The sequence below is a fragment of the Zonotrichia albicollis genome, chromosome 5 (assembly GCF_047830755.1).
Source record: "Zonotrichia albicollis isolate bZonAlb1 chromosome 5, bZonAlb1.hap1, whole genome shotgun sequence".
Taxonomy (NCBI): Eukaryota; Metazoa; Chordata; class Aves; order Passeriformes; family Passerellidae; genus Zonotrichia; species Zonotrichia albicollis.
This window is the reverse complement of record NC_133823.1, coordinates 38,833,742-38,846,327: the sequence shown is the minus strand read 5'-3', so window position 1 is coordinate 38,846,327 and position 12,586 is coordinate 38,833,742. Positions and strand designations below refer to the sequence as shown.

The window sequence follows — 12,586 nt, the reverse complement described above, 5'->3', positions numbered from 1 at the left end:
AGCTAGGATCATGTTTTTAAATTGTTTATTATATAACATATGAAAGCTCAAATTCATTTCAGATCAACCTTCAGAGTCTGAAACAATGAACCCCAAATTATTCAACAATCATACTAATGCCAATTTTTTTTTACTTAAATTCTCTGTCTTAGCAAAAAAATTTCCATGCTCATAGCAAAAATTTATCTGAACTCAAGCTTTAAAATAACCCTTCCTGAAAGGCAAATTAAAAGTCCTGTCTGCAAACAGGTACCTGGTTTCCAAGCAGTTTCCACCCCCAACACTTTACTCATTCAGCTGACATGCTAACCATGAGCTGGCAGCTTGTGGCCTGATTTCCAAACTCATGATTTCTTTTTTTTTTTCTTCAAGATAGACTACTAGCATATCCTCCTATCCTCATGCTGGCCTCCACTTTTCACATGAAACAGCTTGTGTTTCCAAGATTTTCAGTTTGTCATTCTACAGCAGCCCGCTGAAAAAACCTGGAACAACCATGGTGCATGAGTTTATGGAAGCCTGAAATTTGGCTGATTCAGAGAAAGACTGCCTACTCTTCCTAAACTCGTTTTTTCCAAAGCTAAAACCATTCAGAGAAATGTATACCATCTGTCACCTTTCAATACAGCACTTTTTAAAGGAGAAAAAACCCTTTAAACTTGTCCTTATCATTTGGCTAAAGTGGGTAAATAATGGCAATGTTAGCAATAGTAATGGTGAGCAGTAGCAGAAGTTTTAGTGGGTGGCAGAGAAAAAAGTTTAGGATGGGCAGTCTCCAGCTAAGCAGGGTATTAATAAGAAAATATAAATAGAATTCTTTCAAATATTACATTTTAATAAGTATCTAGGGTTTATATGTTACCATTTCATCAATCCTGCAATATTCTGGACGGGGGGAAAGAAACCTGGCAGCAGCAGCTTTTCATTTACTTTCCACTTTTTGATTCATCAGATAAACAAGGAGCTCTCAGTTCCATACAATCTCTTGTTCTTGTATCAGTTGCCACTACGTCAAAGATAAATTCTGAAAGCAGTGCTTTTTTTCCCTGTGTCATCTTCTGCTTAAAGATGCTCTGATGTTTGTGCTGAAATGATCTGGAATTCTGCCAAAGGCTTCAGGATAAGCATATTTCAGTCTGGCAGTGAATTCCCAGTCAAAGACGAAACAGCTACAGACACCATCACAAGAAAGTTATTTATAAATCCAGATACTAAATCAAGAAAAACTAGTGCAGCAGTCTTTTAATGGAGGCCATTTGTTCTAGGTGCCATTAGTATAAATATCAAATGTGGTACTTTGTGCGTGTGTCAAAATTTAAACACAACAGCATAGGTAGCATCCAGAGAAAGAGAATTTCTGTTTTTCTCTGGCAGTATTATTTGCAGATTGAGCATTTCTAACTGGACATTTAAAGCCTGAGATTGGTAAGAGACTATGCATTTGAAGATATTTGAAATAATATATTTAAAAAGTAGTTTTGAGAATTTTAGCAGCTAAAACACCCTATTGGGCCATAGAAACTTTTGCCTTTCCTACTAACCTGCTATTATCTGTTTATATTTTATATGCTGAGAATAAATGCATAGAACAGTTCACCAAGCTCATCTTGGATTAGCACTGAAATTGTACATAATCTGAAACTAATAATATATTTTATTACAGGTTGGAATAGAAGCTTCATATTTCTTCCATGAATAATCTCAGAACTACAAAGTAGAATATCAAATGTCTACGTACATATGTATTTATTTACCTACAAACACCCATGTAAAGATAAAATTGAAAGCTTTCTGTACTTATGGACATGAATAACTAGGCCTTTACATGTAATAGTTATTTTAAAGAAATGAATAAAAGTGACATCAGTGTTTCTTGTGAGCCTCTTCTTAGCAATTAGAATGTTTGGGAGGTATTCAGATGGGTTATCATTTAAGCAACTAAAAAAAAAAATATATAGTCTCTTCTCAAAACATGAATTCAAAATCTGATGGATTCTATTGTCTTTGAAGAATATCATCTCCCTTTGTTTAAAAGTTATTCAGCAGAATGTTCCATTTCTTAATTTTCCAGCTTGGAAGTAGAGAAAAATGGGGCATCAGCACTGTCTGGGAACTGTCTAGGCCACTGCACAGCATCTTTTTTACTGAAGAGCATGTCTTTAGGAAAGACAACTGAGTCGGTGTTCAACAAGACTCTTAGAAGTTAGGGTTATTTAAGTACTTGCCAGCAGATTCAAAGAGAATAATGTAAAAGTCATACTAAAGTCATGGGAGCTTGAAATATAAATGGGAGAAAAGAGATTTTAATTTCAAGACTGGACAAGCTAAGGGCTAGTTAATGTAATGAAAGGAAGTTAAATAAAGAAGGTAAATTTGAGTTTGGAAATTTATTAGAAATATTATTTTTGCTGATTTTTCAAGAGAGACTATTTAAAACCAAAGCAAGCCTTAAAGTTATGAATATTTTGATTTGATATGAATTCTAAGTCTGTGTGATTGAAAGAATCCAAACAAATGGCATGATAAAAATAATAGATCATGGTAGATAACCTTAAAGCAGTTTACTTTCAAATTGTTCATCTTTAAGTTAAGCTACATTTTTAAACTAAAAATGAGTCTCTTATTTCTGATATATGACAATGAATTTTGAGCCAATTTTAATTACATTTAAAGTGTTCCACTGAGGCTGCTCATTAATATAACGAGAGCAGAAATGATAGAAGGGAGCAAAGGAAAAACTAATACTTGCCTTTTTATATTTATTTTACAGGAAATGTGTTTGTTGTAAGCCTGGCAGTTGCAGACTTGATAGTAGCTATCTACCCTTATCCACTGGTCCTCACATCTGTGTTTCACAACGGATGGAAACTGGGATACCTACACTGCCAGATTAGTGGCTTCTTGATGGGCCTAAGTGTCATTGGATCAATCTTCAATATTACAGGCATCGCTATCAATCGGTACTGCTATATCTGCCACAGCCTCAAATATGACAAGCTGTACAGCGACAGGAATTCACTGTGCTATATTGTCCTCATTTGGGTCCTAACATTTGTCGCTATCGTGCCCAATCTGTTTGTGGGATCACTGCAGTACGACCCCAGGATTTACTCCTGTACATTTGCACAGTCTGTGAGCCCAGCATATACTATAGCAGTTGTGTTTTTCCATTTCCTGCTCCCCATAGCCGTGGTTACTTTCTGTTACTTGCGAATATGGATCCTCGTTATCCAGGTAAGGCGAAGGGTTAAACCGGATAACAACCCGAGGCTGAAACCACATGACTTCAGAAACTTTGTAACCATGTTTGTGGTATTTGTACTGTTTGCAGTCTGCTGGGCTCCCTTGAACTTTATAGGCATTGCAGTGGCTGTCAACCCAAAAACTGTAATCCCTAGGATTCCAGAGTGGTTGTTTGTGTCTAGTTATTACATGGCATATTTCAACAGCTGCCTTAATGCTATAGTATATGGACTCCTGAACCAGAACTTCAGAAGAGAATACAAGAGAATTATTGTCAGTTTTTGTACAGCAAAAGTTTTTTTCCAGGATAGTTCTAATGATGCTGGAGACAGAATGAGAAGCAAACCTTCTCCACTGATTACAAACAACAATCAAGTGAAGGTGGACTCTGTCTGAAAATGGGAATCTTACTATTATCACTCAACAGCATCCAAAAAAAAAGTGTCCATTTTATTAGACCTCCTGTTAAATGTCATAGTGAAATATACCTTCTACACAGAAAGCACTTTGATCAAATCCCTTGCATGATGTTTGGAAGCTTGTTACAGAGCCTTGACATATAGATCCTATTATACAATGGTATATCCATTGTATAATGACATAGTGATATCCTTGAAGGAATAAAAAGGTATGAATGACTACTTTTTTTTCTTAGATGGAGATAAGCACCTAGAAAGAGATTGAATCAGAAGTATCCATATTGCCTGGTTCAGTAAAACAAATCATAAAACTATTCCTGTCACTTTCCACATGCTCTTTCTGTCCATGTTACAGTCCTGATTCTAAAATCTCTGAAAACTTCTTAAAAAAAAGAAAGAAATCAGACCTTTATGAAATATATTACAAGATGTGAAGTCAAAAATCAAGGTAACTGAAAATTCATTAGGCTTTTTAAAAAGTACCTCTATCTATATTTCTTTGCTACTAACACGAATATAATTTTTTGGATATTAAACCTCACCAGCCTTCCTAGAGATGGCATTCTCAATTGACTTTTCAATTTTAAAATAGCTTTTAGCAGGAGAAACAAGCCTGAATGATTATCTTCAAAGCTCCAAGGGCAGGAGGATAAACAGCAAGGAAGGAAAAGAGCCATGATTCATCAGTGCAAGCCATTTCAGCATAAAAAAGAGGTGTAGGAGGATTGGGAGGAGAAATTTAAATTGCCATTATTTCTGAAGAGACGGTAACTCATGAAATCAGGAAGAGTCCCAGAGGAGTTTCTGGGGAAACACCTTCTAGAAACATAAGTGAGGAAGAACTGTTTTATCTCACTTGTATACAAGGCAGAAGTTCTAAATCTCTGTGAGAAAAAGATTAATGCGTTTAATAGGAGTGATAGTTGAGTATGACAGTTTTGTCTGGTTAGTGGAATCTTAAACCCATGAAACACTGGAAAATAAGACATGTATACAGAATGAGTATTTAACATCTTTCTGAACTGATCCCCTGAGAATAACTTGAGGCTAGCAGTTATTTTTTAATCTGTCACAGATAAAATTTTCAAATTAATAATTAGGTGTTTACACAGTTATGAACATAGTGTAATAGCCTAGAAATTAGACACCTTTAAATAATAGAAAAGAGAAGATACTACTTATAACAGTGGTACAAAGAGGAACATGTGATTCTCAGGACTTTCCACAGACAGCAGGGACCTCTTCAGTAAGGGGAAGTACAGTGTGAAGTGAGGAAAAATAGCAAGACAGGCTGTCTCCTGCAACAATGAATCTCTCTTTATAATGAAGTCCTCTGGCAGAGAAAAGTAATTCACAACAATAGGATTCACCTTCAAATTGACCTTAAAAAGAAAGAGCATTTAGTTCCAGAAAGAAACTCCAACTGTCATACCTTTTAATGCTCAACTGTTTATACCTACAGTGATGTCCAAGTACACTTGGGCTTTTCCAAGCCAATTCCAACAATGTCAGTGGGACAAAGAGCTTCTGAATAGCTATCAGACTTTTGTTAATCTATGTTAACATTTTACTTACACTGCTATTTTAAAATATTATTTACTTAACTGGAGATTTTCGTTCAGAAAACAACTGTCATTCTGTCATAGAGCTCCTTAAGCTGCATTTAAACCTAACAGCATTCCTCTTTCTTGGATCATAGATTAGTATACCCTTGGTTTACTAATGAACTAAAGGGAATCAATTCATATTTGCTTGAAAGCCCCACTGACACTTCATCATCTGACCAGTTTCTTACCTTAAAAACAGGTGCCTCATGTCAAGTTATCAACAGAACTAAATAAACAACATTGTAAAACCTTGGATATGAACTGGCAAGTCAATGCATTGCTGAGGTGCTTGACTCATCTTTGTTTACATTTTCCAGTCAGAACCACTGTGTAAATAACCAGCTCTCTTCTATTCTGGTATCATCATATGATATGATACAACATGATTTACAGCATAAAGTATATCACAGCTTTCTTCACTGTGATTTCATCCTTGGAGGATGCTTAGCTCTGTAATTTTATTGCTTTGCGTGTAGTGATTTTAGAATAGCAAGGGAGGCATGACCACCTTACAAGTAAATGAGTTTTTAATGCAAGAAAAATACTATTTAAGTTCTTACAAAAATTGCCTTATTAAAGCATATTTTCAATGAAAATAATGTCTTATTATATATCTATGAGAGTAGCATAAAAACAGTTAAAGTAGTTTAATTATTACTAAGTTTAGAATTCTCAAAGACCTTTCACTTTCCATTTCCTACAGAAAATGTACATCTGTACCATGTCTACATATTTATGAGCTGGTTCAAGATACTGTATCCAATATGTGGGTTATCTGAGGAATTAAGGTCCCCTGTAATTCGCAAGTGCTAAAATATATTTTTGATGACAATGAAAATGGTTTCCTATATACAACAGAACATATTATACCAAAGGTATATATTTTATTGAATAGGCCTGTAATAAAAATGGAGAGCACTTTTCAGATCTGTATTTTGAAATATTTGTATTAAATCTAAATCACAGAAATGTGCATGTTGGTGATGTTATGAGCTGCTAAATATAGCAATAATTTTAAGAAATTTATCTCTTGTTCTTCTTTGTGGGGAGAATTGATAATTTTGTTTAAATTCCTATGGATGAAAACTTTGGATATTATCTACTGCCCTCTGAAGTATGTTTTAGGTAACGATTGCAAAAGTAGAAGAATAATGAATGATGCTTAACTCTGCAGTAATGGTTACTTTTAATTCCAGTCTATTGCTTCAAAAAAGTCAAAGTGATTAATGCAAGACAATCAGCAGCCTTGCCAGCTGCTCAATGACAATGAGCATGACAATGTAAGTCAGCCCCTCACAAGATCTGAGTCTTTATGGTCAACATAAAATGAATGGTGAAAATAATAATGATTTCTGTCCATTCTAAGGAGATGCAGTTTGAAACATCTGAGATTGCTTGCTTCTGTGAAAGTGGATGAGCTATGGTATGCTTTTTTATATTTCAAATCATTAAATTTTCTCCTGTATGAAAGGTTAGCATAGCACAACTGCATTGTTAAGAGTTCAGTCTGGGTGGTTGAGGTAGTGTACTCATCCTGTAGCAGTCATCAGTCCTGGATAGATTTAGTCCTAAAATGTGAGTCTTACTCTGTGGCATCTGAAAATGCCCTTTCCAACTTCCCATCCATTTCTGATCTGAGCTCCAGTGAAGCCAAAGGACCTCTGTGAAGGAGCAGTGAAGCACCTCTGTCCCCCTCCCTGTATGCAACACACTTACAGCCTTATTGAATGCTACCTAATCCTGCAAGAATTCCTTTCCTATATCACAATCTTGATTATGTTGACAATCTGAATATGATCTTATCAACACACCTTGAACCCTTACAGATAGATAGTTTTATTGGTGGTCATCTACATTGCAAACTTCACGTTTACAAAGAAGCTTGGCATTATTAAATATTTACCAGCAAAGAAAATCTTAAGGAATATATTAATATCAAACAGGGTAATCATTGTATTTAAACTGTAACTGTATGCAACAATGTAGTTTCATTTGGAGTAGCTTTGCACATTTTCTCTTTGCACATTTTCTTCTACCACTAAGCTAGTGCAAGTGCATTGATATGAAACAAGCATATGTTATTTCAATAGACACAATATGTAGCAATGATTTTACTTCTCTTTCTTCTAACTTGTTTTAGAAGGCAGGTATATGAATCATCCATAATAAAGAGAGTATAATGAACAATCTGTATCAGTGTTTAGTGCGTCCTTATATAATCGTCACATCTTTTTCTTCTTTTTGACCACTTTTTAAATTTTATTATGTTAGATCTGATTAATTATGATGTACTGAAGGGAACTGTAATTTCCCTTACACGACACTGAAAAAATAATCATTAAAAAATCCTTAAAATGTAATACACAATTACATAAATATATGTGGTGATCCAATTTGAAATATAATCTCAAAAACTCCTTTTATTTGAACACTTTGTTCATAAACTGTAGTAATGTTATTCTTTAATTATTTTCTAATAAATGCACTTTTTAAGTATAATTAAAGTGGTTTATGAATAATTAAGAAATACAAATGTCTGTCATTTTGTCACTGAGGCTTGGGAAATCACACATGCTAAAGCCAACTTTCTTAGCAGAAAAAATATTCAAGTAGTGGCCTGGCTTATAGCCCATGTACTGTTTCTCAAATTTTTGCCTGTAATAAGAATTCCATTATGTGGTTTTATGAATTTACTTATTAAAAATATTATTCCTACCTCAAATGCGTGTCTGAGAGATTGCAATGTGTTCACGGTGGAAAAGACTCACAGTATAAGTGAATAGCCTTTACAGTTTTTAATAGAAACAAAAGTAAATCCAGCAAAGTACATATATTAATAATGGTTATAGAAATATTTTCCAAATTGAATGAAATACTCATCACTCAAAATATCCCAGCTACCAAATATTGACTAATGTTATTGAACCATGTTATTCATAAAAGTATATACATTATTCCAAAAGCTATATTCAAATACCCTTTGAGACACACTGTCTTTTTCATCTCACATAAAACAATACAACTTCATGTCAGCTGAGGATTTTGGTATATTAGAGTTCATAAATCTAAAAACTAGCTATTTTACACTATTGCAAAAGCAATATATACTTTATTTCTGTGAAATTCCCCAACTGTCAGATGTCCAGGTTGTAGGAGAATGCGAATCTTCCTGCTAATGATCTGCAAAATTAACCTAATCCAACCGACCTCTTTCTGTGATTTGCCATTTTTATAAACAAATAAAAAAATGTCAGAAATCTTTTATGTAGTTTCAGTCTTAATTGTATAAGTAGCAACTATTTAGCAGAAAATTATACCAAGCTTAAGAGATTTAGAGACATGAAGTCTACTTGCCATTATTCTTTCTGCTTGTATTGCATGTGTGCATATGGATTTCATTTCATTGCACCAAGAATTTTACTTTGCATGTTTGTTTCCAGATTCTAAAAGTTTTTATACTAATGTACATACTCTTCTTCAATATATACAAATATCCAGCTAGTTGATAAAAGTCAGAGAAATGCAATTACATTATCAGGTGTTTGTCTCAGACCAACAAGTATTTTTCCATACAACTTAGGGTGTGAATTGTTCTGCCACAGAGCACTGCCTACATGAAAGATTCTGTTTACTTTTTAATCATACAGATGCTTAAAAATTGACATGGAAAAACCTCATAAAGCCCTTTGTGATAGTTTTTAAAGTAACATAAAAGTATTGTGTAGATGTATGGACTACATATACATGCTTTACAAATCTCAACTCATGTAAAAATACATGTCCCCCATATATTATATTATATTATATTATATTATATTATATTATATTATATTATATTATATTATATTATATTATATCATATTATATCATATTATATCATATCATATCATATCATATCATATCATATCATATCATATCATATCACATTGCATTACATTACATTATATTCAAGTTTCAAGATGTTTACGTCCCGAATACATAAACACAGGTACTACAAGCACATTTAACCATCTACATATCACTTAGATCCCCAAAGTTCTTTCAGACTGAATAGCTAATATGCAAATAATTTGCTCACTCTATTCTAGCCTTTCCTGATAGTTTATTAACATGCAATATCTCTCTTACCATAAATTTCACCTAGCTTGAAAGCAGAAATATTAACTGTTTCATTAATAATTATGTTCATACCAGTCATCCCTCCCAACAAATTTTGCTGCTGATTCAATATTTCAGAACAACTATTAGAAATACGTCTCCTTCAAAAAATAATCCCTTCTCTTCTGGATCCCAGGTAACATGTTTTTCTTCCTCAGCTCTGACCATGGTATCAGCTTGGCTGTGCCTTCTCCAGCTGTTCATACCAGAGAACATATGCCATAGTGCTCTTGACTCTGCAATCTCCCTGTCCTATTGTGATCTATTATGACCACTTGTGTGTTTTAACAGTAGTTTGATGTCAATTAAATATCCTTTTAAAGACACTCTGAAAAATCTCTGACTTAATACAAGCATACAATTTTACAGCATGAATCCCCAAGGGGTTCTATTCTTTAAATACAAACTTTGATTTATAACCTTTATAGTAATTATTTTTTCTTTTAAGTGCTCATTAATCCCATTTATCCCTTATCTTTTTCCACACATGTCAAGAACTCAGCTTCTGTGCTGAGGGAGGAATTAAATAGCTGCTAGAATAAGGGTTGCACTAGAAGTCTCCTATGGACTGTGTCAGGAATGGAAATCAAATTCAGAATAGGCAACACTAAGTATTGAAGCATTTGACAATAACTGTCTGTTCCCAAAGATTTTAAAGAAAGAAAATAGTCCTTGTTTCAAGAGGAGCTCAGCAATAAAGAATAGTAAGTAAGAAATCACCCCTGAAATCATCATCAAAAGACTGTTAGGGGAAAAAAGGAGCCTGTGTTATAAATAAATAAATCAAGATTTTACTTTCAGTCTAACTAATGTTTTATTGGCCTATTTAAAAAGCTGAAGTTTTTCCTAGTTCAGTTACAAATAAATTAACACTTGAAGTATAAACCTTTTAAGTATTGTAGAAAATATTTATTTATTTATTTATTACAAAATTCAAGTCATTTATGTGACTACATATGAAGTATAGTTCTATACATAGAATCTAACATTTAGCCCTTCTTCCTTTCTTAACACTCACCCTTTATCAGTACTTTTGCATTATTTTTATGCTCCTATTTGTTAAGATGATAAAGAAACTGCAAAGCTGTAAAGCAATAAAGCCACCAAAAACCTCCAAGCCTGAAGGAAAGGACCAGCATGGATGGAGTTTTTGTTTGTGTAAATTTGTTTATAACATTCTTCTCTTTTGATTCTTAACAGCATATCTGACAGGAGTAGTGGAACAGTCTCTCCCTCATCCTATGGGAAGCAACATGTAAAACACAAGAGCCCATAGTGGAAAATCTTCCTTTCATTGGGATATTTTTTTGTCATGGAAAGCCCAAGAAACATGGACACAGAGGATAGGTGTTTTGTCATCCCAAACAGACTTGAAGGTCTGCTAGACAGATGTCTGCAGTTAGCTGGGCCAGGCAGTCAGACTGATCCCAAACAAGACTCCCCTACTTCCTTCTAAAATTGTTTCTGGATTATTCTTTCTAGGCAGAACTTGCATTTGATAGACATACTCCTAGAATGCTGATGCCCAGGAAAGCAGTAATCAAAAGACACAATCAATCTTATGTAATATTCTATTGAAATTTGAAATAAAAAAATTGAAACCCTCAGTGTAGCTTTCAAAAAATATTTTTTCTTGCTCTTCTTAGGATATTGCTGGCAGTTAAAAACCAATACCCTTATTAAAAAATAAAAACAAAAAACAACCAACAAACCCCCCCCCCCCAAAAAAAAAATAAAACAAACTCGCTGTTTTTTGTAGATAAGTATGTCTATTCAGGAAGACAAGCCAAGAGACTATTGAATGTTCTCCTGAATAACTGCAGTGCAGGGTCACATCGAAAGATGAATATTAGGTAGTGCCAACTCACCATCTAATCATCGTTAAGGGCAGGATGATGCCAGTGTGGCATCATGCATTGAAAAACATTCCATTCCTTGCAAAAATACACAAATAAGGATATTAGAAGTAGTGACTGTAGCCACATGAAAGCATTCTTTAAAAGGGGGTTCAGTTTCAGCCTCATCAGTTACTTTTTTTTTAGTTTCATTCTTCAGCACCACAACCTTTGGACAGTGTCCCACAATGCTGAGAAGAGCTGTTTATCATCTCTCCATGACTTGCTTGGTTTCAGTTCTTCTATTTTGGGAAAAACTAAAACCAAGACATTTCAGTAGTCAGGTATGAAAATTAAGTTTGCCTTCAGTAAGGAATGTAACAGTTGTAGGGAATGACTAAGGCTTTTGAAAATCATATGTATTACATTTGTTTTGCCAACACCAAATGTCAACAAAGTGAGCTATACTGAACCATTGGATTTGCATTTCCCTTGTTATCCTACTTTTCATTTAATTCATTTAACCATCATGTTTTCTAAGTGGTGGAGATGCCAACAGAAAATTTGGGAGCTCACTCTACACATGTCTGTGTGTGGGGGAATGAATGGCTACTCTGTTCTAAATCACTCTGCAGCGGGGTCTTTTCTCTTAGCCTGATTTTCTGTATGTTGGCCTCTGCCAGCTCTAGACCACCCCTCTGCAGGCAGAGCGAAGTTCCCACTCCAGGGCACACCTCCTGATGTGATGCTCAGCTGTGCTGGCCTTGAGGCTGGCAGCAGTATCACTCACAAGTCCTGCAAGAGGGAAACATCTCTGAAAGGTTTTGCTGGTGTTTATTAAGATCTGGTGGGAATGGACCACAGTAGTAAAAGCCATTACTGCTTCATTTTACTGCCCACTAGTCCTTAATTGTTCCTCCCTAGGCAACAGAGAGCACAGTTGCTAATACCAGGGATCAAGGTATTAATGGATTTCAACCGAGTTGTGACGGAAGGTTCTGTGAAGTTTTTTCTGATATTCAAAGCTTGCAGCAACAGAAAGTGAATTGAATTGGCAGTATTTTTTTTAACTTTCAGACATTGAAATCTATAATTTTCTGAGTTTGCTGCTTCTAAAAAAGCAAAAATTTTAACTCTGGTGATAAAATGAAATAGCATGTAAGTAATTTATATTAAAACAACAAATTCCTTAAAAATTTTCCTCTCACATTTATGTCGGCATATCTTGCAGGTAAAGACAGTGTGAATTGGTTGGTGTTTGAACTGGACATCTGAACTTTTCAAGTGTTACCAGTGAATTTTATGCACTTGTGATAGTCAATAC

General features: G+C 34.5%; 1 protein-coding gene across 1 annotated transcript in view; it reads left to right on the top strand.

Annotated features, from left to right (window-relative positions):
• Nucleotides 1-8,098, top strand: part of MTNR1A (melatonin receptor 1A) — a 54,356-nt gene extending 46,258 nt beyond the window's left edge. Inside the window, exon 2 of the mRNA XM_074541420.1 lies at nucleotides 2,771-8,098. Coding sequence (XP_074397521.1) covers nucleotides 2,771-3,639 — 869 coding nt within the window. The 3' untranslated portion in view covers nucleotides 3,640-8,098. The remainder of the gene's footprint in view (nucleotides 1-2,770) is intronic.
• Nucleotides 8,099-12,586: the final 4,488 nt, after the last annotated feature.